The sequence below is a fragment of the Phoxinus phoxinus genome, assembly GCF_949152265.1.
Source record: "Phoxinus phoxinus genome assembly, chromosome: 11".
Taxonomy (NCBI): Eukaryota; Metazoa; Chordata; class Actinopteri; order Cypriniformes; family Leuciscidae; genus Phoxinus; species Phoxinus phoxinus.
In genome coordinates this window covers 36,481,110-36,508,609 of record NC_136886.1, presented here as the reverse complement: position 1 = coordinate 36,508,609, position 27,500 = coordinate 36,481,110, and the positions used below count along the sequence as shown (strand labels likewise).

General features: G+C 43.4%; 1 protein-coding gene across 2 annotated transcripts in view; it reads left to right on the top strand.

The window, feature by feature from the left end:
- Positions 1–2,550: 2,550 nt before the first annotated feature.
- The window catches only part of LOC307007567 (uncharacterized protein), a 25,284-nt gene continuing 334 nt past the window's right edge, over positions 2,551–27,500 (top strand). Inside the window, exons 1-8 of one of the 2 annotated variants that reach the window (XM_079629708.1) lie at positions 2,551–3,659; positions 10,688–10,780; positions 10,895–11,029; positions 11,136–13,030; positions 13,296–13,388; positions 13,548–13,634; positions 14,744–14,818; positions 27,394–27,500. The exon at positions 27,394–27,500 is cut by the window's right edge and continues 334 nt beyond it. In XM_079629708.1, the coding sequence (XP_079485834.1) occupies positions 12,622–13,030; positions 13,296–13,388; positions 13,548–13,634; positions 14,744–14,818; positions 27,394–27,500 (771 nt within the window). In that variant the 5' untranslated portion in view covers positions 2,551–3,659; positions 10,688–10,780; positions 10,895–11,029; positions 11,136–12,621. Of the gene's footprint in view, positions 3,660–10,687; positions 10,781–10,894; positions 11,030–11,135; positions 13,031–13,295; positions 13,389–13,547; positions 13,647–14,743; positions 14,819–27,393 lie in introns of those variants that run through there. The other variant, XM_079629707.1, reaches the window with a different exon arrangement.

Here is a 27,500-nt window from a genome sequence, read left to right as displayed (position 1 = left end):
GGACCCTTAGGTAGAATACTGACAAACTGTGAAAGCAGATAGTGATCTCCTACCCCAGTCTTATCTTCTCAACCTATACTTTTGCCCACACAACCTATACAGTACCACTAGCCAAATGTAACACAAACTTGAAGCGTGACCTCCAGGACTGAGAGCAAAAACAATTAATCGAGGTGGAACCACAAGTGGCCGGCACTTCTATTGACTTACATACATGGAGGGCAATAGTCTTGATCCCCAGGTCATAGCACATCTTTCTTTCTGATCGGTTGGCTTCAGCTCATTACATGCTGCTGACTGAGCACACAACTGCACAGCTCATAACAGTCTCCTGCAGAACATACTCAGCAGCATACACACTCAGAGGATCCAAGCTTCTTCTGGAAGTACAGTTGGCCTGCTGTTCTTCTTTAAAGGGGCTATGTGGAGTTTTCAGCGGCATAGCGGTGATGTTTCAGATTGCAACCAATACAATACGAATAAAAGCGAATGCTCATGCGCATGCATTTTTTTATTTTTTATTATTATGTGGAGTTTGTGTTGGAGTCTGTGTTGTGCTGGGAGCAGGTCGTATCTTAGTATTAGCGGACTCCATGTCATAAAGTTGCTGTGCCGTCGCTGTTGAGTGCACAGTCAGTATGAGGCGAGAGGCTCGGGAGCGCATGCAGGTCTCACGTCACTGGATTTCGCGGCAAATCCGGCCAAGTGGATCATTTTATTGTGAGATTACAACCCCTTCACACACAGGCAATAAAAAATGGCTTCATTTTAGTAGAAACACTCCACATAGCACCTTTAAGGCCTTTGTGTTTCCTATCCATCCAACGTGTTGTCCAGGTGCAATTTATGTGCATGTTTGATTGGAGAACTTCAACATCAGCCCCATGAAAATAAGCTGAGTCAGCAGGGTGTTCTTCCTTCTCAAACATACCACTATCTCCCTGGTCATCACTAAGCAAGTTTGAACCTGCCTATTGATCTGAAATATAATAACCATACAGTGAGTTATACCCTATCCATTAGCCAGACATGTTTAGACATGTCTGGCAATGTTTAGACTGCAGCTGAAATATTAACTGCAGATGATGTCCACACACTGTCAAATACATTAATTGGTTTTATTTGTAAAACCATTTGCCCATTTATTAATATGGGCAAATGCTTAATATGGGCAAACCAGCAATATGCTTACATGTTATGCATGCTTACTTAACAATAAGCCTCCACACCATACCGGTACTTGCCCCACAAACGGGTCTCAAAGGAGTAGTTCACTTTAAAAGGACATTTACCCAATAATTTACTCACCCTCAAGCCATCCTAGGTGCATGTGACTTTCTTTTATAAGAAAGTTGTAATATTAATTAAACACCCTGTCGCTTCTGAGGTTTATAATGGCAGTGGATTGCAACCAACAGATTGAAGCTCATAAAAGTGCATCTATCCACGATTAAAGCACTCCACAGGCTCCAGGGGGTTAATAAAGGCCTTCTGAAGCAAAGCGATGAGTTTGTGTAAGAAAAATATTAATATTTAAAACTTTATAAAGTAAAATAACTAGCTTCCGGCTAAACGAGCACAGATTCCACTTAAGTCTAAAGCGCAACTTATGTGAGTAATGTGACGTACTGCTGATATTTACGCTACGCTACTTCTGACGTCACAAGTCGCACTTTAGGGTTAAGTAGACTGAGTTTGGCCGGAAGCTATTTGTTTTACTTTATAAAGTTTTAAATATGAATATGAATATTTTTCTTACACAAACGCATTGCCTTCCTTCAGAAGGCCTTAATTAGCCCCTTGGAGCCGTGTGGAGCACTATTATGATGGATGGATGCACTTTTATGAGCATATAGCTGTTGTTTGCAATTCACTGCCATTATAAAGCTCGGAAGCGTCAGGGTGTTTATTAATATAACTTTGATTGTATTCGTCTGAAATAAAACTGCATGGCTTGAGGCTGAATAAATCATGGGCTAATTTTCATTTTAAAGTGAACTAATACTTTAATAGGCCTTTCAGCCACTTGCAGATTAAACCACATTAAGTATAAAGGGATAGTAGTAACTACTCAGTAACGTACCCATCCCTCTTAATAAACTAAATTATAGCTACTAGCCTGCACACTTGTAGAATTAATATATTTGATCAACAGTCATGCATTAATGAAATGTAGTAATATTATTATAAGGTATTTCCGAATCATGTTCTGATTCAGATCACGTGAGTTCATTAAAAGTTCATTAGTAGGAGAAAATTGATATTAAAGCACATGGTAGCCTACACAGTTTTAGAGTTTGTTTTTATTTTGTAATGCTTCTATTCTCACATGGAGCATGGATTGAAAAAACCTGATACTAACGTTTTTAATATTTTTTTTAATAAAGTAATTTTACTTGTGAAAAGGTTTAGTGACGTAATTTACCCGGGCAAATATTTTTGCGCGCCCGCGACGAGGGGGTGTGTTCGTCATTCGCACGAGGAGACAGATCGTCAGAGAGAGGTAAGTTAACTAGCTTGTTTTATGATCTGTTATCTTTTCAAATATTTCAAACGTTGACCAATTAAAATTACAGACCAGCAAATTACTACATCTGTTAATTGCTTGTTTTGACACTTTACTTTTAAAAGTATGTCGGGATACTTTTATTATTAACGTTATGCTTTTATATTATGATTATATATTCAGTGGCATAGAATTGTCTTAAAATTACAGTAACATTGTTTATCACAATTAGCCTATTTCTTGGACAATATATCGCAAAACAAAAAGCAGTTATCGTGACAGGCCTAGCGAGCATTGGCTGAGGTCTAACGGTAATAGCTAACCTAACTAGTTAGGCCTAACGTTACTCGTCGTCTTTGCACTTTTTCTTTAGTGTGCACCATTTTGCGCTGTGACGTTTTTATTTGCACCAGACAGTGGGTGCTGCTTTGAAATCGAGTGCATTTGGATTTATTCTTCCAAACTCTCTGTAATTGTCAGGAAAACACAATAACGAAATGACGCGTTGTTCAGCAGCTGATGAGCGCTGTGTGTGAGGGAACCGCCGAGCCCTGCTTTCCCTCCGACACGGACGACACACAACACGATCTGCTAAATGTTGGTGACATTCATAATCATGTACACATAATTGGCGATATATTGCGTCATCAATCATTATTGAGGTCATGTATATGTATATATATATATATATATTGTGCGATAAATATTGATTATTGCGAAAGGCCTAATGCTCGTTAGTTGCAGAGAATTTGATTAGAAGTCGATTTTCAAAAATGGTAACAGAACAACCGCATGCCTATTTAAAAATGGCTAACTCCACTAAGTTTTGATTGATATGTATTCATTCGTCTTTTTTTATTTATTTGAAAAAATGCTTTTTTATGTGCAACTAGCAAAGCATGATCTATGGTAGCAGGTGTAAAGCTGATTGGTCACAATAAACAATGTGCTGTGTCATGCAATCATGATTTAAATATTAGTCACTGAGCTTATGATTATTTGCTTTCTAACTATCCTTTCCAGAATTGAAATACATAACTGGATGTCATGTCCAAACGGAAGCGAATTAGTCCTGTGGAGGATGCCAGTAAACACATTCTGTCTGGCAAAGACAAACCATGCTTTGAGGAGAGATTCATTAACTCTCAAAAAGGTTAGTAACAGTATTTCAATGCTTCTTTCATCCTATTCAGGAAGATACTGTAGCAGAACAAAATAATGAATTATTTTATATTGTATTTATATTTTATATACATTTTATTTATAATTAATATTAGGATAGACTAGAGATATTATCTTCTGTTATAATTATTATTACCTATTATCCGACTGCGCGGGACTTGCATGTATGTGTACGTATGCTTCTCAATTAATGTCAAACATTTTGTTAAAGATTATAACGTCTTTGACAAAAAACATAACAAAACACAAAAACACTTTAACATTTCCTGTACCGTCACATCGCCTAGTTAGGCTAGTTAGATCTTTTGCTGCATTTTCTTCAAAGGCCAACATGACATCATGACTTTGCGTAAACATACACGCTACTGCCAAGCGACGTGTTATCTGTACGCATTTTGAGCTATCCACGTGTATGTCTACACCCTAGTATTGGTAGATTTAGGATTAGTTGTGGGTGAGGGGTTAGGATTAGAAGTGCGGTTAAGATTAGGGAATCAGGTAGGCTACTGACTTCAACGAGGGGGGTAATCATTTGGCAGGGAGTCAAAATTCGGCACAACATCTGTCAAATGTTCTGAGCGAAACGAACCATCATCCACAGATGTGATTCCGCGTGTATGTCTACGCCGAAACGTACCATTATCCCCGCATGTGATTGAAAAACACGCCAAAAAACGATTATGCGTCTTGATAGCACGCCGAATGGAATACGAATTGGCGTCTCATACAAACGCCATTTCATGAGATCAGTATGCAAAGGCAATCTTTGCAGACATAACCATCTTCCTCACAGATGCCATTATCCTCTCCACAACTGTTGTGGTACCATGACTTCACTGACAACATCCCGATGTCGATAAAATTCAGAGTCATTGTTATTTAAAGCCTCTGGTGCACTATTGCTCGCACGCAGACACACTCGGTGTCTCTCTCACACTATCGATCGCACGCAGACACACTCGGTCTCTCGTGCACTATTGCTCGCACGCAGACACACTCGGTCTCTCTCGCGCACTATCGATCGCACGCAGACACACTCGGTCTCTCTCGCTCACTATCGATCGCACGCAGACACACTCGGTCTCTCTCGCTCACTATCGATCGCACGCAGACACACTCAGGCTCTCTCGCGCACTATCGCTCGCGCGCAGACACACTCAGGCTCTCTCGCGCACTATCGCTCGCGCGCAGACACACTCAGGCTCTCTCGCGCACTATCGATCGCACGCAGACACACTCGGTCTCTCTCGCTCACTATCGATCGCACGCAGACACACTCGGTCTCTCTCGCTCACTATCGCTCGCACGCAGACACACTCGGTCTCTCTCGCTCACTATCGCTCGCACGCAGACACACTCGGTCTCTCTCGCTCACTATCGCTCGCGCGCAGACACACTCGGTCTCTCTCGCACACTATCGATCGCACGCAGACACACTCGGTCTCTCTCGCTCACTATCGCTCGCACGCAGACACACTCGGTCTCTCTCGCTCACTATCGCTCGCGCGCAGACACACTCGGTCTCTCTTGCGCACTATCGCTCGCGCGCAGACACACTCGGTCTCTCTCGTGCACTATCGCTCGCACGCAGACACACTCGGTCTCTCTCGCGCACTATCGCTCGCACGCAGACACACTCGGTCTCTCTCACTATCGCTCGCGCGCAGACTCACTCGGTCTCTCTCGCACACTATCGCACGCAGACACTATCGCACGCAGACACACTCGGTCTCTCTAGCACACTATAAATCGCGCGCAGACACACTCGGTCTCTCTCGCGCACTATCGATCGCGCGCAGACACACTCGGTCTCTCTCGCGCACTATCGATCGCACGCAGACACACTCGGTCTCTCTCGCGCACTATCGATCGCGCGCAGACACACTCGGTCTCTCTCGCGCACTATCGATCGCACGCAGACACACTCGGTCTCTCTCGCGCACTATCGATCGCACACAGACACACTCGGTCTCTCTCGCGCACTATCGATCGCACGCAGACACACTCGGTCTCTCTCGCGCACTATCGATCGCGCGCAGACACACTCGGTCTCTCTCGCGCACTATCGCTCGCGCGCAGACACACTCGGTCTCTCTCGCGCACTATCGCTCGCACGCAGACACACTCGCTATCGCTCGCGCGCAGACACACTCGGTCTCTCTCGCACACTATCGCACGCAGACACTATCGCACGCAGACACACTCGGTCTCTCTAGCACACTATAAATCGCGCGCAGACACACTCGGTCTCTCTCGCGCACTATCGATCGTGCGCAGACACACTCGGTCTCTCTCTCACACTATCGATCGCGTGCAGACACACTCGGTCTCTCTCTCGCACTATCGATCGCGCGCAGACACACTCGGTCTCTCTCGCGCACTATCTCTCTCGCGCACTATCGATCGCGCGCAGACACACTCGGTCTCTCTCGCGCACAGACACACTCGGTCTCTCTCGCGCACTAACGCACGCAAACACACTCGGTCTCTCTCGCACACTATCGATCGCACGCAGACACACTCGGTCTCTCTCGCGCACTATTGATCGCGCGCAGACACACTCTGTCTCTCTCGCGCACTATCGATCGCGCGCAGACACACTCGGTCTCTCTCGCGCACTATCGCACGCAGACACACTCGGTCTCTCTCACTATCGCTCGCGCGCAGACACACTCGGTCTCTCCCACTATCGATCGCACGCAGACACACTCGGTCTCTCTCGCGCACTATCACACGCAGACACACTCGGTCTCTCTCACACACTATCGCACGCAGACACACTCGGTCTCTCTCGCGCACTATCGCTCGCACGCAGACACACTCGGTCTCTCTCGCACACTATCGATCGCACGCAGACACACTCGGTCTCTCTCGCACACTATTGCTCGCGCGCAGACACTCAGGCTCTCTCGCGCACTATCGCTCGCACGCAGACACACTCGGTCTCTCTCGCTCACTATCGCTCGCGCGCAGACACACTCGGTCTCTCTTGCGCACTATCGCTCGCGCGCAGACACACTCGGTCTCTCTCGTGCACTATCGCTCGCACGCAGACACACTCGGTCTCTCTCGCGCACTATCGCTCGCACGCAGACACACTCGGTCTCTCTCACTATCGCTCGCGCGCAGACTCACTCGGTCTCTCTCGCACACTATCGCACGCAGACACTATCGCACGCAGACACACTCGGTCTCTCTAGCACACTATAAATCGCGCGCAGACACACTCGGTCTCTCTCGCGCACTATCGATCGCGCGCAGACACACTCGGTCTCTCTCGCGCACTATCGATCGCACGCAGACACACTCGGTCTCTCTCGCGCACTATCGATCGCGCGCAGACACACTCGGTCTCTCTCGCGCACTATCGATCGCACGCAGACACACTCGGTCTCTCTCGCGCACTATCGATCGCACACAGACACACTCGGTCTCTCTCGCGCACTATCGATCGCACGCAGACACACTCGGTCTCTCTCGCGCACTATCGATCGCGCGCAGACACACTCGGTCTCTCTCGCGCACTATCGCTCGCGCGCAGACACACTCGGTCTCTCTCGCGCACTATCGCTCGCACGCAGACACACTCGCTATCGCTCGCGCGCAGACACACTCGGTCTCTCTCGCACACTATCGCACGCAGACACTATCGCACGCAGACACACTCGGTCTCTCTAGCACACTATAAATCGCGCGCAGACACACTCGGTCTCTCTCGCGCACTATCGATCGTGCGCAGACACACTCGGTCTCTCTCTCACACTATCGATCGCGTGCAGACACACTCGGTCTCTCTCTCGCACTATCGATCGCGCGCAGACACACTCGGTCTCTCTCGCGCACTATCTCTCTCGCGCACTATCGATCGCGCGCAGACACACTCGGTCTCTCTCGCGCACAGACACACTCGGTCTCTCTCGCGCACTATTGATCGCGCGCAGACACACTCTGTCTCTCTCGCGCACTATCGATCGCGCGCAGACACACTCGGTCTCTCTCGCGCACTATCGCACGCAGACACACTCGGTCTCTCTCACTATCGCTCGCGCGCAGACACACTCGGTCTCTCCCACTATCGATCGCACGCAGACACACTCGGTCTCTCTCGCGCACTATCACACGCAGACACACTCGGTCTCTCTCACACACTATCGCACGCAGACACACTCGGTCTCTCTCGCGCACTATCGCTCGCACGCAGACACACTCGGTCTCTCTCGCACACTATCGATCGCACGCAGACACACTCGGTCTCTCTCGCACACTATTGCTCGCGCGCAGACACTCAGGCTCTCTCGCGCACTATCGCTCGCACGCAGACACACTCGGTCTCTCTCGCGCACTATTGCTCGCGCGCAGACACTCAGGCTCTCTCGCGCACTATCGCTCACACACAGACACACTCGGTCTCTCTCACGCACTATCGCTCACACGCAGACACACTCGGTCTCTCTCGCACACCATCGATCGCACGCAGACACACTCGGTCTCTCTCGCACACCATCGATCGCACGCAGACACACTCGGTCTCTCTCACGCACTATCGCTCGCACGCAGACACACTCGGTCTCTCTCGCACACCATCGATCGCACACAGACACACTCGGTCTCTCTCACGCACTATCGCTCGCACGCAGACACACTCGGTCTCTCTCGCACACCATCGATCGCACGCAGACACACTCGGTCTCTCGCACACTATTGCTCGCGCGCAGACACACTCGGTCTCTCTCGCGCACTATCGCTCGCTCGCAGACACACTCAGGCTCTCTCGCGCACTATCGCTCGCGCGCAGACACACTCAGGCTCTCTCGCGCACTATCGCTCGCACGCAGACACACTCGGTCTCTCTCGCGCACTATTGCTCGCACACAGACACACTCGGTCTCTCTCGCGCACTATCGATCGCACGCAGACACACTCGTTCTCTCTCGCGCACTATCGCTCGCACGCAGACACAATCGGTCTCTCTCGCACACTAACGCTCGCGCGCAGACACACTCGGTCTCTCGTGCACTATTGCTCGCGCGCAGACACACTCGGCCTCTCGTGCACTATTGTGAAAATAAACCTGGAAATAGCCGTGAGGATTTGGGGAGAAAAAAAGAGAGATTCTTCGTGCATTCCAGTGAATTATTAATGGCATATATCGTAAACTAAATCGGGAGAACAGACCACAAATGTGCAGTATATGTTGTAAGTTTTATTTTTAGGGCAACCTTATGATTTGAAATGATTCGTTTCAGTCTTTTTGAAAGGAAGTTCCCCAAACCGGAAGTGACACCAATAATTCAAAACGCAGTAAGCTCGTCAGGAATAAGGTGGATACATGAAGTGTTTTATTTTCATATTTTTTAATTTAATTACTTTCTTTAATGCTACTGGTAAATACACCTACTGTAGCTGAAAAAATAAAGCACTGTCAGGGCTCCAGAGTGCGACCAATTGGTTGCATTTTGCGACCATTTTTCCTGCCGGTGCGACCAAATAATTATCTAGGTCCACAGCGTTGCAGAGCAGCGAATCCAAACAAAATGAAAGCGGAACGAAAATGCGCTACTCATTCATGCTTTATGGAGCGTTTATTAGTTCGGGCCAATAATAGACAGCGCAGCGCCCGGAACTTGCCAGTCGCGGGCCGATCTCGATCACGCAACACTGTTACTAGGAGATCCAGACTCTGGAGATCCAGTGAAGAAATCCATTGAATTCGCCTCAGAATTAATAACATCATCGCTGCGAGATCCAGTTTGAGTTCTCTTTTATAAACCACAGATATCAGATCAAACCGCGCTGACGTGGAAACCAGGAGAGAGACTCATAGAAGGCTTTCAGTCCACAAATCAGCAACATTCACCATGGATTTAGGCTAATGTAGTAAGTCTAACCATAACTATTGTACTGTGACAGAAATAGTCAAACGCTTACTAGTACTACACATCTTTTTCCAGCACTTCAAAACTATAATATCATATTATAAATGTTATTTTTAATGTGATGACAAACACATTTTTTGTTCATCCTTCAAAGATTGCCCTAAAACTAAATTTAAAATGTAGGAAAACTTTTATTTAAACACTTATTTAATTTTTTTAAATTGCCATTGTAAAGAGTAGGATGCTTATTGGCTATTTTCACTCCCTAATATAAATTTAATATAAAATATAAATTTCACTCGTTTTGCTTTTTAATTAATATTAACACATTATGAATGATAATAATTCAAATTAATTTAATCTACACCCTAAATTAAGTTTAGTGCTTTATTGTCAGCCCCAGTGCTACCAGATATTGTTTGAATACTTTTCAAACAATTAAGATAAACTTAAAATAAAACTGCACATTGTAATATCTGTACGTTAAGTCTATTTATTGAATTTTTCAGTAAATTATCATAATTTGTCAGTATTACAGTTATTTTGGGGGGAATTTGAATGATTGCATGATAAAAGCTGATTTAAGATGTGCCCCTACATTTTCTGCTTGCGCTCCTAAAATTTTCAGTCAGGGGCTACAGCGCTCCTAGTACAAAAAGTTAGTCTGGAGCCTTGACTGTTTATTTCATTTGTATATTAAGTTGTATATGTGTAATGTGTATCTTTGCTCTTATTTTTTAATAACAAATAATGACAAAGATTTTTATCTTTTTTATTTTATATGTTTTTACCTAAGGCTTTGTTTTTAAAATAGGGATATTAGTTTGGCTATAATGCTCAGTCATTTACAAAATAGTAAAACCAATATGAAAAAGAATTGATTGTGATATGATATTTTTGCCACCCCTATCATATAATATTCACATTCCATAGTTTGTCCTCATTTTTAAACTGTGACGTTGTGTGAGGATTCCATGAGTGTGTAATGAGAGCCCGTCCAATGTACTGACATTGATGTGGTGTGAAACGTGTCACATGTGTGTGTGTGGATGTCCTGATGTTTCTCCAGTATGAAATGAATATAGTGTGTTTTTTCACAGTGGATGCTGTTCTCTTTTTACAGGTGAACAGAGCAGTCCCTCGCTGTGAGGAGAACACACCTTTGGAGGAAGATATATGCCTTCCTACCAAAATGAAAAAGAAGCCAACTGAACAAGTAATGCCATGCGTTACATTAACCAAGCTCCAATTAAGTGATCATTTGGCCAGTTTAAAAAAAAAAAAAGTTCAACATACTTCAAGTTCTGAACTACCTATTTATAAACCACAGGTACTGTATAGGTTTGCTGCCCGGGTAAACAGACTGAAAGAACATCATGACAATTGTGCTCAACGCTATGAACAACTGTCAACAAGTACACCTGAAACTGAAAGAGCTGTTCACTCACAGAATGATGAATCTGAGGTATGTGCTAGTTTTTTTGTTGGTGGGAGCATCGAAATGGCTTTCAGTATTCATTTGCTTAACATTCCTCATAGGGGCATTTAATACAATAATGTTTTCCCCACAGATATCTTGTGAGGAATCCTCCTTTTCTGACTACAGTGACAAAGAATATGTCCCTGATACCGACGGTAGCTCATCAGACGATAGTTGTGAAAGTAAAGAACTAAATATCTGGCATGCTGAGCCAGTGAAGGGAGGTGCTGTAGAGTTTAAGAGTACAACAGACACGAGTACAAGCTCATTCTATCACAGTTCCACATCTGTGACACCGATGCCTTATAAAGTGCAAAAAAATAGATACAAGAAGAAACAATATTGCGCCTATTGTCAGAAGCCATACTCTAAAATCGCACGGCACTTGGAGTTTGTTCATCGCAATGAACTTGAGGTAGCTAAGGCATTCAGCTTTGATAAAAGGTCAAAGGAAAGAAGAGTGAGATTACGCCTTTTGAAAAGTAGAGGAAACTTTGCCCATAATGCTGCAGTTTCAAAAAACGGAAATGGGGAAATGGTTGCTTGCAGACGCCCCAAAGAAGTAAAATCCACCTATGACTTCACTCACTGTATCCACTGTCAAGGTCTGTACAACAGAAAGACACTATGGAGACACATCCGAACATGCCCCCAGAACCCCAAATATGAAAACCGCACAATTGGGCAGAAGAGACTTCAGTCAATCAACAGCTTGACCCTTCCTCCACCAGTGGATGTTAGCAAAAGTCTATGGACCATTGCTTGTGAGATGGTGAATGATGAAGTTTCAAATGTTGTCAGAAATGATCAATACATTCTTCTTTTAGGGGAGCAGATGTACAACAGGCTGAAGTCACATTCAGGAAGAAATTACTACATTAGGCAGAAAATGAGGGAAGTAGCAAGGTTGCTCATCACTGCCAGATCACTGACACCCATTCATAATATGGAGGACTTCATCCAACCCTGCAACTTTCCTCACGTTATAAAAGCAGTGAGAGCAGTGGCAGGATTCAGTGAGGAGACAAACACCTACAAGATTCCATCACTGGCACTGAAGCTTGGACACAGCTTGGTGAAAATTGCCAACTGCATGGAATGCAATGCACTGATGTCAGGACGCGACACGGCTGCAGAGTCTGCACGAAACTTCAGACGTTTGTATGAAAGCAAATGGAATGAGGTAGTGTCTGCAGCTGCACTGACTACTCTGGGTGAAGCTAAATGGAATAAGCCACAAGTCCTACCATTTACAGAGGATGTCAAAACACTGCACTCATTTTTAAACTCAAAACAGCAGGAGTATGTGGATGCCCTACAAGAAAAACCTAATGGCAAAAACTTTGCTACTCTTTGCAAAGTCATGTTAACACAGATCATTATTTTTAATAGACGAAGAGAGGGTGAGGTTTCCAAGATGAATATTCAATCTTACACGTCTAGAGACCAGGCACCAATGCATAAAGATATCGCTGTGGGACTCAGTGACTTTGAGAAAAAGCTTTGTGGGTAACTTCCAACGGGTGGAAATACGTGGTAAGAGGGGGAGGAAGGTACCAGTGTTGCTGACCCCTAATATGGTTGTGGCCATGGATCTCCTTGTAAATATGAGAGAAAAGTGTCAAGTTCCTGTTGAAAACCAGCATTTGTTTGCTCGTCCAGGTGCTCTGTCTCATTATCGTGGTGCAGACTGTATTCGCCAGTATGCCCAAGCCAGTGGAGCAAAGCATCCAGATGCCCTTTGCTCAACAAAGCTGCGTAAGCAAGTAGCTACATTGTCCACAGTATTAAACCTAAAAGACAATGAGATGGATCAACTGGCCAACTTCCTTGGCCATGATATCCGAGTTCATCGGGAGTTCTACCGCCTCCCTGAAAGCACTCTTCAGCTTGCAAAGATTAGTAAACTCCTCATTGCAATGGAAAAAGGAAAACTGCCTGAACTCCAGGGTAAAGGATTAGATGGTATAACAATAGATCCAGAAGGTAAATATAATTGTCTAATATGCATTTTAACACAATTGGTAATCATAATTAGTTGTATTTCACAATAATGTATATTCTGTAGTAGAGTATTAGGAGAGTTGTCAATATTTCCTAAAATATCAAACATCGGCAGGTAAATTAATACAGAAGTAATGCACTAGAAGTTTAGCTTCACAGATTTTTGTGATAGGCCACATCGAGAGAAAATGAAGTAGAAATTATGTGATAGTGGCATTCAACAGCTTTATGCTTTTGTCTTATTCAGATGAAATGGATGTGTCCAGCAACAGTTCCAGTGATGAGGCAGAACCGCAAACTTCAAGCTGCAGAAGTCATGAGTATGAGGATCATGTGAATGGTACATGCGTTTATTCAAATTCTATTCATTATTATTCCTCCAGCTCTGCCTTTACTCCATTACTCTGGATAATTACGCTGGATAGGAAGTGTACATTTCAGCGATTGCATGAGTCACTGTGCTGTACTTCAGATTGTTGCTCGTTTTTTCCACTATCAGCAGGCAACCTGCAAGACGAGGGACCTCAAGACAGTGGACCTCAAGACGAAGTACTCAAAGTATCTTCAAAGAATAAGGCCAACCAGGGTATAAGAAAACGTATAGTAACTCACTTGACTAAAGTCTTGGCCTCAGCTAATCTTTGTCTGCTTTTTAAAGGGATAGTTCACTTTGAAATGAAATGTTGGTATGTTTTAGCTTACCTGAAGTGCATCCAAGATGTAGGTGTCTTTGTCTCCGCAGTAGTTTCAATTTTGATATTTTTAGGTCAAACCGTTCTTGTCTGTCAGTCATATAATGCAGTGCGCGAGAGAGACAGTACCTATATACCTGCATTATATGACTGACAGACAAGAACGGTTTGACCTAAAAATATAAAAATTGAAACTACTGCAGAGACAAAGACACCTACATCTTGGATGCACTTCAGGTAAGCTAAAACATACCAACATTTCATTTCAAAGTGACCTATCCCTTTAAAGGACAAGTTTGGTATTTTACACTTAAAGCCCTGTTTACAGATCATATCTGATGAAATAGAACGGTTAAGATTAAAATTTGGACACATGCTGCTGTCGCGAGAATTTTAGGTTTATTTAGCTTTTGTGGACCTATTTTGCCAAACGTGTCACACCCGTGATTCTTCCGTTGAGAGCTTGAATAATAGACACTCCAGCGGCGGAGTAATACCGTACCTCACACAGCACATTCAATACAAGTCATGGAGTTGGACAAAAACTACGATAAAACCTGTTGGAATGCATCTTTTTCAGCGATTTTTTTTGGAACCGTATCAGTGAACACCCCTGACCACTCGGTGAGTTTCACGTCTTTGTAAACGAAAGTTTAATGTGTTTTAGGAAGGAATCTTCCAGTGCACATAGACAACCATTGTGGGGGTGAGGGGGGAAAGCGATATAAACCTAAAATTCTCGCGACAGCAGCATCTGTCCAAAGTTTAATCTTAATCGTTCTATTTCATCAGATACGATCTGTAAACAGGGCTTTAAGTGTAAAATACCGAACTTGTCCTTTAAGTTAAAGTCATAAGAATATCACATTTATTGTAAAGACACTGGAGTGCAATTTTAAGAGAATTAACATAGCGTTGCAAAGTAGTACAATAAAGCATTGGCATGTTCTTATTATTCAGGTAAAGACTTTGAATAATTGATTATTGAAATGCTTCATTATAGGCTCCCAGAAAGCACATGTGAGTAGACCTAAATCCCCCTCCATGGTAGACCTGGACGATGCCCATCTCAAACAAGGTAACCATGTTTTATTAGGAGATTAGTTTAGGACTCATCCTTCACCATGGTCCCAATATGTAGGTATGATTTAGACATCAGTGTATGTGTGTGTAGCTCAGGACTCAGTATTCACCATGGTCCCAATATGTAGGTATGATTTAGACATCAGTGTATGTGTGTGTAGCTCAGGACTCAGTATTCACCATGGTCCCAATATGTAGGTATGATTTAGACATCAGTGTATGTGTGTGTAGCTCAGGACTGAGTATTCACCATGGTCCCAATATGTAGGTATGATTTAGACATCAGTGTATGTGTGTGTAAGCTCAGGACTGAGTATTCACCATTGTCCCAATATGTAGGTATGATTTAGACATCAGTGTATGTGTGTGTAGCTCAGGACTCAGTATTCACCATTGTCCCAATATGTAGGTATGATTTAGACATCAGTGTATGTGTGTGTAGCTCAGGACTCAGTATTCACCATTGTCCCAATATGTAGGTATGATTTAGACATCAGTGTATGTGTGTGTAGCTCAGGACTCAGTATTCACCATTGTACCAATATGTAGGTAGAATTTAGACATCAGTGTATGTGTGTGTAGCTCAGGACTCAGTATTCACCATTGTCCCAATATGTAGGTATGATTTAGACATCAGTGTATGTGTGTGTAGCTCAGGACTCAGTATTCACCATTGTCCCAATATGTAGGTATGATTTAGACATCAGTGTATGTGTGTGTAGCTCAGGACTCAGTATTCACCATTGTCCCAATATGTAGGTATGATTTAGACATCAGTGTATGTGTGTGTAGCTCAGGACTGAGTATTCACCATGGTCCCAATATGTAGGTATGATTTAGACCTCAGTGTATTAGGGGTGGAACGGTACATGTATTCGTATTGAACCGAATCGGTACGGGCGTCACGGTTCGGTGCACGAATTTACACAGAGAATACACGGTATAAAAATAAATAAAACTTGCGTGCAAATTAATTAATGTAATGCAGAACTACTGTTAGAAACGCAGGCTCTGTAGCCCTGCCTTAAGCTAGGTTTGCGCGGTCTATGGGTTTGCGAGCCTCCGCTGCGCGTGCGCCTCCCTAAATGAACGAGGCATTTATACTTCGTGCTCGCCGGTGTAGGCTACTATTTTTTAAAACGACAGGGTGCGACTCGGTGTAATTGTCCTCTAAGTCTAAACCATCAAGAATCAGCAGTGAGAAGAAGTAAGGTACACTCGTGAATGTTTATTTTAGTACACCAAAACCACACTAGAAAAGAATCGTGCAAAGCAGTAAACCAGATTATTCCTTGTGATATTAGAAGAAAAAAATGGATATGAGAACGTAAACTACAACTAAATTAACGTTATCTTTAGGGCTGTAATCAACCAAAGAAAATCTTGGTCGACTGAAGTCCTGAAATTTTCGACTAAAAATCGACCAAAAAAAAAAAAAGTTTAATTAATTAGCTGTGCACTGTTCGCAGTACTTGGTATCCTTGTTGTCCGCCTAAATTAATTATAAATAAACATAAAAAAATAGTAGGCTATTTGCAGTATATTAAATCGTTTTACCTAATTATTTTGCACTGAAATGAGCCTGACACACGAGTCTGTCGGCTCTGACAGCGTTGCATCACGTGCACCTGCGCAATATCATAGCCTATGATTTCCGAAAATAGTACTATGTTGTCAACTAGTGATATCATCACAATAACTTTCGAGGAATATGCAACATAATTTAGACAATTGTTTTTGTCATATATGTATTATAATAACTGACAGACACTATAATTTCAGCCGCTCTGTGTAGCGAGCTAGGCTGAACATAGGAGTGCAGCTTCGCGGCTGAGACACGAATAGACTATTAACTTAAAGGGGGGGTACAATGGTGTTTCATGTATTCAGAGTTGTTTACAGTGTTAAAGAGATGGATTCTCATGCTAATAATGGCCAAAGTTTGAAAAGTTATTTTGAACGAATAACAGAGAATTTCTGTGCTGAAAATCATACTTCCGGGTTGCCACACGTTTCGGCTGGTTTTTTTCTATCGTAGATCTAATGACGTAGACCAGAGTGGAACTCCTTATATGAGCATTGCTCTCGGAAAAGCGCGTTCACGCACACGTCGACCAGAGGAGAGAAAGACCACGCTCATACCGGAAATCATCGTCAGCAGCGCTAAATAGGAATGGTTGATGTCAAGAATGTCTCCAAAAAAGTGTGTTTTGGGATGTGAGGGAAAGTTTACCTTGTTCAGCTTCCCAAAGAACCCAGTGTTACTGGAACAGTGGATGCAGTTTGTATTTCCGGGACAGCAAAGGAGTGTGGCAAGTGCGGTTTTGTGTTCTGGTAATTTCAGTGACGAATGTTTTATTAACAAGGCCGTCGCTGGATTTGAAAAACGGTTGCAATTAAAACCTGGCGCGGTCCCAGTGATAAAACACCCCATTCATGTAAGTACAACGGTATCACGCGCTCCCGCTTGACTCTTTAGCTCCGCCCACGCCCAGAATCAAGGACCTCGGCTTTTTCCGGATAGAATCGGAAAGCTGTATTTTTATTTTATAAATATGATGAAACTAAAGACTTTTTGGAGATATGAAGGACGCACTATTACTCTATAGGTACTCAAGATTAACATGAGATTGACTGAAACTAAGTATTTTACCCCCCCTTTAAAGTCCGCGTGAACCGGAAGTTGCAAACGACTTTTCTCAAGTGTTGTGACGCATTTCCGAGTGAAACGGAATATTGAACAGAGGGCAGGGTTTTACTCCAGCGCTCCTCCTCTCCATCTCTCGCCCATTGCAGAGTAACGGTTTGAGGGGAGTGGTTAAGCGATTAACCAACCCAAGTCGTCAAGCCTATGTCATCAGAAAAGAACGCCATTCCAGAACCGGAAGTAACTTTTCAGACTTTGATTAAAGATAACTTCGGCAAACAAATTTTTTCCGTGTATTAACTTGCACAGATTAATTGTTCACCACAAGACTAGTAATATCCGCTAACAAAGTAAATAGGGTCAATTTTGATTTCATGCCGACTTTAAAGCTTTTACTCTTAAACACAAAAGGCACGTCCATTTAATACAAAAATAATATTTATTAACCCTCTGGGGTCTAAGGTGTTTTTGGGGTCCTTGAGATGTTTTGACATGCCCTGATATTTGTATTTTTTTCAGTAGCTTATAAACATATTAATGGCAAAGGTGTAATTACACTATATTTAGCACGAACATGGCTATCATAATATGTGAGCAACATGTATGTACATGTTTGCATTTTTGAGAGAATATTATTTATGCATGGTTATTCAAAAAACTCAAACTTAAATTTTCTGATGTAAGACCACAAACGACCAACTTCACATATTCCCACAATACTTTTGACTAATGGATTTTGTCGGCTAGAGTATTTACTTCAAAATGATCTGAAAATCATCCGGGCTAATCGTTCACATTAAACAATAGATTGATTTAAATTTTGTAAGACACTTTTTGTTTGGAAAGGCAATATGCAGGTGGGCGTGAATGATCCACAAGGTCATGAATAATGTCCTTATTCACACCTGAGGAGACAAAGAAGACCTGCTAATGCTGCATACTAATGAGCCTTAGGTGTCACTGAGCCACAAGAAAGAATGCAAAGACAACACACACACACACACACACATATTTATATTACTACAGAATTGGTTCAGAGTTGGAAACATCTTGAAAAAAAGTGTATTTTTCCACAAACTGTGTATGCTTGCAAATTGTATTATATCCAAGGTAAACATTTCTAGTAATTGTGCAGTTAATTCTCATTCGTATTTTCAGAAAGTTTTGGATGTAGGCTATCCTCTCCCCAAATTTGTCACTAATAAAACACAAAAATAATTTAAAGGATTAGTTCACTTTTAAAATGAAAATTCTGTCATCATATACTCACCCTTAAGTTGTTTCAAACCTGTATGAATTTCTTTCCTCTGCTGAACACAAAGGAAGATATTTAGAAGAATGTCGGTAACCAAACAGTTTTTGGTTCCCAATGACTGCCATAGTATATTTTTTTCCTACTATGGCAGTCATTGGGAACCAAAAACTGTCTGGTTATTGACATTCTTCTAAATATCTTCCTTTGTGTTCAGCAGAGGAAAGAAATTCATACAGGTTTGAAACAACTTAATGGTGAGTATATGATGACCGAATTTTCACTTTAAAAGTGAACTAATCCTTTAAAGAGAAGGCTTATAGTGACCTTTTAAGATTTTGTTTGCACCTTGTAAATTAGGTTTTGATGTGGCAGTAAAAACTTTATAATCTATCCAAAACGAAATGTTGTCTTTCATATTTCGTCTGTAACATATCGTCTTTTATAATATATATTAGGGCATAAATGTTAATTTGCAGTTTAATATGTTGCTTATACAAAGACATTTTATTTCAACGTATTCAGTCGATTTTTACTCATCTCAGTAGGCAATATAGATAGTTTGCTAAAAGCTAAATTCATTCACACACAGACACGCGCGAGCTGTAGTAAACAACAGCATGCATATGCGCCGTGCATTCATTCAAACACAGAAACGCGATTCAAATTTAAACAGTCTTTTGCGGTTTACAGACACCATTTCATATCGCGATTAGAACAAAGCACTTACTGATGATCTGCAGGATCCGTTGTTAGGCTACTCCAGCACGTTTGAGGTAAAATTTCCAGGATTATCACGATATTATTATTCCTCACAGCGAGTGTGTTTTCCAGCTGTTGTGGGCGTTGACTGGTTTGCATGTGTTGCTCCAGATAATCTGCGTCTGAATAGCGCGCGCTCTCCATGGGCGTGTCACATTAGCTGAGTAATGAGGTGAGAGAACGATAATGAGAACGGCTGATCTCTCGCTCTTTATGTCACAGTGTCTGGTGGTTCTCTGGGTTTAACATTAGAGGTCTCGGTTTTCACGGTGTCTAGGCATTTTCACTACATTTCCCATAATCCTGTCTGTAACTGATTGTTCATTTCCTTCAGCTGTCTCTCGTCACCTTGTTTGCACTTGTGTATATATACCCTGTCTGTTTCAGTGTTTGTCACGGAGTCCTTGTATATTGTCCCCACACTTCCGTTCCTGTTGTTCGTGTTTATCTTGTGTTCTTTGGATTGCCTGTTGATTTCGACCCTTGCCTGGACTGTTTGTAAGTACGGATTACCCTTATAATAAATACTGCAATTGGATCTTCTCGTCTTGTGTGTGTTCGTGACAGAAGGACTCCGTCACAAATAGATCCAGCAGTACGGATACGATCCGGTCGGTATGTGGATACCGCGTGGCGAGATTTTCCCTCCGGGAAAGGATGAAGGATCCTCGATTTCTTTGTTGGCCTATTTTTCAATGTGTGCTAGAAGGAATGAGGAGACCATAGCCGCCAGGTTCGTAGAGGAGACTGTAAATTCCCCAGAGATGGGGAGTTCGATGCCACCGAGACGCCATCATGGACGGAGGAGGAGACACAGCCCGTCTGCCCAGTCAGAGTTGGTTCACGTCCTGTCTGCCCAGTCAGAGACTGTTCACGTCCCGTCTGCCCAGTCAGAGACTGTTCACGTCCCGTCTGCCCAGTCAGAGACTGTTCATGTCACGTCTGCCCAGTTTGAGACGGGTCTAGAGATGCCCATTTGTGGGGCCGCCAAGGCAATGATGGACTATTTGGAGCGTCTGGCTCGGATCCTGGACATGCCAGTGTCTGCTGTTCCAGAGCCGGAGCCAGTGTCTGCTGTTCCAGAGCCGGAGCCAGTGTCTGCTGTTCCAGAGCCGGAGCCAGTGTCTGCTGTTCCAGAGCCGGAGCCAGTGTCTGCTGTTCCAGAGCCGGAGCCAGTGTCTGCTGTTCCTGAGTCGGGTCTGGTGGTTCCGATTCCGGTGGTCCGGAGACGGAAGAGGAGAAGGAGAAGGGCCTCTTCAACGGACCGTCCGGTGGTTCCTAATCCAGAGACCATCCCAGAGGTGACTGCCATCCCTGACGCGCCGGTTAGGCATGCTGCTCTGCCGGCCCCGCCCGAGCTGCTCGCCCTGCCGGCCCCGATCCAGCATCACGTCACGCCCGCCGAGCCTGAGCTTCACGTCACGTCCGCCGAGCCTGAGCCGGTGGTGTCTGTTCCTGTGCCTGAGCCGGTGGTGTCTGTTCCTGTGCCTGAGCCGGTGGTGTCTGTTCCTGTGCCTGAGCCGGTGGTGTCTGTTCCTGTGCCTGAGCCGGTGGTGTCTGTTCCTGTGCCTGAGCCGGTGGTTTCTGTTCCTGTGCCTGAGCCGGTGGTTTCTGTTCCTGTGCCTGAGCCGGTGGTGTCTGTTGCTGTTCCTGAGCCGGTGTCTGTTGCTGTTCCTGAGCCGGTGTCTGTTGCTGTTCCGTGGTCGTCTCCGCCGTGGCCGCCCGAGTGGTCGTCTCCGCCGTGGCCGCCCGAGTGGTCGTCTCCGCCGTGGCCGCCCGAGTGGTCATCTTCACCCTGGTCGTCTCCGCCGTGGCCGCCCGAGGGGTCTTCACCGTCGTGGCCGCCTGAGGGGTCTTTACCGCCGCGGCCGCCCGAGGGGTCTTCACCGCCGTGGCCGCCCGGGGGGGGTCGTCTTCGCCCTGGCCACCCGATGGACTGTCTGCTTCGCCCTGGCCGCCCGATGGACTGTCTGTTTCGCCCTGGCCGCCGCTTAAGCCGTTCCCCCTTGTTCCTGTTCCCCTCCATGGACCTGGCCCCCCATCCCACCCCCTGATCCTCCACCTTTCCACCTCCCGCCTGGACTCTTGTTTTGTTTGTTTCTTGTGGTCTTGGAGCGTCTGGTAGCCGCTCCGTAGAGGGGAGGTTATGTCACAGTGTCTTGTGGTTCCCTGGGTTTAACATTAGAGGTCTCAGTTTTCACGGTGTCTAGGCATTTTCACAACATTTCCCATAATCCTGTCTGTCACTGATTGTTCATTTCCTTCAGCTGTCTCTCGTCACCTTGTTTGCACTTGTGTATATATACCCTGTCTGTTTCAGTGTTTGTCACGGAGTCCTTGTATATTGTCCCCACACTTCCGTTCCTGTTGTTCGTGTTTATCTTGTGTTCTTTGGATTGCCTGTTGATTTCGACCCTTGCCTGGACTGTTTGTGAGTACGGATTACCCTTATAATAAATACTGCAATTGGATCTTCTCGTCTTGTGTGTGTTCGTGACACTTTATATATAGATTACATAAACAGAGAATATTTCTTTTAGTTTTGAATTAGATAATTTAAAACTACACACTTAGACATGAGCTATATATCTCTATAATCATATGAGGGAATAGTATTTGCTGAGTTTTGTTTAAGTTTAGAGACGTGCTTCAGAAAAAAAGTTCACGGAGACGGAGAGGCAGAAAGCACACCCTGTATATTTTCTTTATTTTACAAAAGCACAACGTTTTATTTCGATTGTAAGTGGACACAAACATTTAACAGCTTATTTTTTCATATTTCTTTAGGCTGTATGACCAAAACTGACGGAGTATTTTAGGTCTATTTTGCTGCTATGTAAAAAAAAAACGAGCAAAACGGACCCGCGCGTTTGCCGACCTCAGAGGGTTAAACAAACCAGATCAAGAGCAAAAACTAAATAAAGGGCATAACTGAAAAATAAAGCATAGGCTCAAAACTATTACAAACAGTGGGCATTGCCGATGTCTTTGTTGACATGGTAGAACAGGACTGACTATGCATTAAACGTTCTCACAATTAAATAAATAATATTCAGCTAACCTTCTAGTGGCCTACTTTCTTCAATCTGTCTCTCTTTACATTTACATTTAGTCATTTAGCAGACGCCTTTATCCAAAGCGACTTACAACTGAGGACTACAGCAAGCGAGTCATCGAGAAGAGGCAAAAAAGACTCTCTTCTCCAGTGGGTTGGGCTAATCCAAAAGAAGTGAAACCAAGGGGGGTGTTCTGAAGACAGACTGTTACCTGTTAAACAGCGGTGCTCTGAAAACACCCACATTAGCAATTAGTGCTTTCCGCCTGATGAAATGAACGCGGCAAAACTGATGAAATGAACGCGGCAAAACTGATGAAATGAACGCGGCAAAACTGATGAAATGAACGCGGCAAAACTGAACGCGGCAAAAAATCGACCAATCAAAATTTTGGTCGAGCCAGAACTTATCGACCAACAATCGACTAATCGACTGGGAGATTACAGCCCTAGTTATCTTACATAATTTCTAAACATTTTTATTTTGTTTTATGAACCTTTTTATAAAATATGGCAATTTATTTTTATTTAAAGGGCTTATGTCTGCTATTGTAGGATCGTTTAGTTAATGTAAGCAACTAATTTAGACTAGGGATGTCAACGATTAATCGACGATCGATTAATTGTCGATAATACATTTAATCGATACAACTTTTCGATCATCGATTAAGCAGGTTAATGCGCGTGCGCTGCTCAATCGCGAAACAAAGTGAGTGCGTTTTGTTTGGGACCATTTTACACCTTCATTATGACTAAGTTTGCGTGTTCATTCGCAGCCTTTTGTTTTGTGCAAATGTAAGTTGCTAATTTGTGTTTATTTTGTGTATGCCTATCTATATCTGATTTATATTATATTGGATGCATCCCTTGAATGAACGCTGTAGTGCGCGTGATCAGCTCCAGCGCGCGGCTCAAACGGCACTGCACGACTAATAACGACTATTGGCAGGACTGTCATATTACATAACATTTTAATAAAGAGAACAATATTGTAATAAAAACATTGTGCATTATTTGAGTTTAGTTGCCGTGTCACGTTGCTCCAGGAAGAGCGCGTCCACAACATGATCATTCTGAATGAATGGCACGTAACTTAGTTCAAGTTCACTTGTGCATTCGCGTCATTTTGTGCAGAAATAATTTGTAATATTATGTTTATTTTGAATATATCTGATGAATCTCATATAGGATGCGTTTCTTTGAGTTAAATAACGCGCTAGCAAACTAAGCGCTCCAGTTTAACGTTAGCCTTCATTCAGCGCGCGCAGCTCAAGCAGAAATGCACGACTAATAATAACGATGAATAATTTGGGACTGACATATTACATAACATGAGAACACTATTGTATTAAATGGTTGTGAATGCATTGGGTTTAGTTGCCGTGTTCAGTTGCCGGTGTTCAGGGAGAGCTCGTCCACAGTCTCACATTCTGCACGCGTCTGAGGCGGCGACGCGTTGTATAGTAGTCATTATATTTGATAATTAAATAATCAATGACATCGAAACATTCATCCATCGATCATGGGAATTTGTGAAAATTGACATCCCTAAACAACAATAAAACATAAATTGAGCAATATAACATGCATTTTTATTCAGTATAAGCAATATTTAGCTTTTTATGTTAAAGACACTATTGATACCGTGAGAAATTTACATTCTCAGGAAAATAGCCGCTTATCAGTTAATCGTTAATCGATCGATAAGGTCAATCAAATAACGATTAATGAATTAATCGATAATTTGCATCCCTAATTTAGACGCATGAACTGGGTGCCGGTGCTGTGCTGTTCATGCTCGGACAGATTCGGCTTGAAGTCGTGCATCTTCGGTACATGCGGAGCCGCGCGCGCTGTTACAAAAAAAGCCGTGCACTGCACACCGCCTCGCGAAATGGGGCCTTGCGCACCCAACGCGCACGACCGCACAAAAATTACGACATTTTTGCCGCACGCACCTTTGCGCTCGTTCGTCCGGACATAAGAGATGCTGTATTTTCAGTTTTATAGCTGATTGTCTTATTTTGTTTACATCTTACTTTACACACTTCAGGGCCGGCTGTCGCTGCTCAGGGGAGAGACTGTATGACACTAGGTGGTACAGCCTGAGACATGCACAATAAAAATATTGCCTTCTGCATTTTTGTTTTGCTTTTCCCTCCATTGTACCGAACTAGTACCGAACCGTGATGTATGAACCGAACCGTGACTTCAGTGTACCATTCCATCCCTACAGTGTATGTGTGTGTAGCTCAGGACTCTGTATTCACCATTGTCCCAATATGTAGGTATGATTTAGACATCAGTGTATGTGTGTGTAGCTCAGGACTGAGTATTCACCATTGTCCCAATATGTAGGTATGATTTAGACATCAGTGTATGTGTGTGTAGCTCAGTACTCAGTATTCACCATTGTCCCAATATGTAGGTATGATTTAGACATCAGTGTATGTGTGTGTAGCTCAGGACTCAGTATTCACCATTGTCCCAATATGTAGGTATGATTTAGACATCAGTGTATGTGTGTGTAGCTCAGGACTGAGTATTCACCATTGTCCCAATATGTAGGTATGATTTAGACATCAGTGTATGTGTGTGTAGCTCAGGACTGAGTATTCACCATTGTCCCAATATGTAGGTATGATTTAGACATCAGTGTATGTGTGTGTAGCTCAGGACTCAGTATTCACCATTGTCCCAATATGTAGGTATGATTTAGACATCAGTGTATGTGTGTGTAGCTCAGGACTGAGTATTCACCATTGTCCCAATATGTAGGTATGATTTAGACATCAGTGTATGTGTGTGTAGCTCAGGACTGAGTATTCACCATTGTCCCAATATGTAGGTATGATTTAGACATCAGTGTATGTGTGTGTAGCTCAGGACTCAGTATTCACCATGGTCCCAATATGTAGGTATGATTTAGACATCAGTGTATGTGTGTGTAGCTCAGGACTGAGTATTCACCATGGTCCCAATATGTAGGTATGATTTAGACATCAGTGTATGTGTGTGTAGCTCAGGACTGAGTATTCACCATTGTCCCAATATGTAGGTATGATTTAGACATCAGTGTATGTGTGTGTAGCTCAGGACTGAGTATTCACCATTGTCCCAATATGTAGGTATGATTTAGACATCAGTGTATGTGTGTGTAGCTCAGGACTCAGTATTCACCATTGTCCCAATATGTAGGTATGATTTAGACATCAGTGTATGTGTGTGTAGCTCAGGACTGAGTATTCACCATTGTCCCAATATGTAGGTATGATTTAGACATCAGTGTATGTGTGTGTAGCTCAGGACTGAGTATTCACCATGGTCCCAATATGTAGGTATGATTTAGACATCAGTGTATGTGTGTGTAGCTCAGGACTGAGTATTCACCATTGTCCCAATATGTAGGTATGATTTAGACATCAGTGTATGTGTGTGTAGCTCAGGACTGAGTATTCACCATTGTCCCAATATGTAGGTATGATTTAGACATCAGTGTATGTGTGTGTAGCTCAGGACTGAGTATTCACCATTGTCCCAATATGTAGGTATGATTTAGACATCAGTGTATGTGTGTGTAGCTCAGGACTGAGTATTCACCATGGTCCCAATATGTAGGTATGATTTAGACATCAGTGTATGTGTGTGTAGCTCAGGACTGAGTATTCACCATTGTCCCAATATGTAGGTATGATTTAGACATCAGTGTATGTGTGTGTAGCTCAGGACTCAGTATTCACCATTGTCCCAATATGTAGGTATGATTTAGACATCAGTGTATGTGTGTGTAGCTCAGGACTCAGTATTCACCATTGTCCCAATATGTAGGTATGATTTAGACATCAGTGTATGTGTGTGTAGCTCAGGACTCAGTATTCACCATTGTCCCAATATGTAGGTATGATTTAGACATCAGTGTATGTGTGTGTAGCTCAGGACTGAGTATTCACCATTGTCCCAATATGTAGGTATGATTTAGACATCAGTGTATGTGTGTGTAGCTCAGGACTCAGTATTCACCATTGTCCCAATATGTAGGTATGATTTAGACATCAGTGTATGTGTGTGTAGCTCAGGACTCAGTATTCACCATTGTCCCAATATGTAGGTATGATTTAGACATCAGTGTATGTGTGTGTAGCTCAGGACTGAGTATTCACCATTGTCCCAATATGTAGGTATGATTTAGACATCAGTGTATGTGTGTGTAGCTCAGGACTCAGTATTCACCATTGTCCCAATATGTAGGTATGATTTAGACATCAGTGTATGTGTGTGTAGCTCAGGACTCAGTATTCACCATTGTCCCAATATGTAGGTATGATTTAGACATCAGTGTATGTGTGTGTAGCTCAGGACTCAGTATTCACCATGGTCCCAATATGTAGGTATGATTTAGACATCAGTGTATGTGTGTGTAGCTCAGGACTGAGTATTCACCATTGTCCCAATATGTAGGTATGATTTAGACATCAGTGTATGTGTGTGTAGCTCAGGACTCAGTATTCACCATGGTCCCAATATGTAGGTATGATTTAGACATCAGTGTATGTGTGTGTAGCTCAGGACTGAGTATTCACCATGGTCCCAATATATATTATTTAGACTTCAGTAATTTGGTGGAAAGGGAGTTGTTGCTCAACTTGCTTGCTGTAGGTGCATTACATTTATGGAAACGCAGTATCTTGAGCCCTTTTGAGACATAGCACTCTCAATAACAGTTAATTACTATATAGCATTGGTATGTAACAATATTTTATGGGTCTTTGTTCTCTCTGGCTTTGACTGATTTGCCTTGTATTTTAGGAATTACATTTAATTTTATGTTTTTTTATTTATTTTTATGCACAAAAGTCAGTGTCAAGAGGAAGTGGTCGGAAGAAGAGGTTGGAGCGGTTGAAAAGCACATGATGCATTTCATCCACAGCTGTCGAGTGCCTGGGAAGACGGACTGTGTCTCA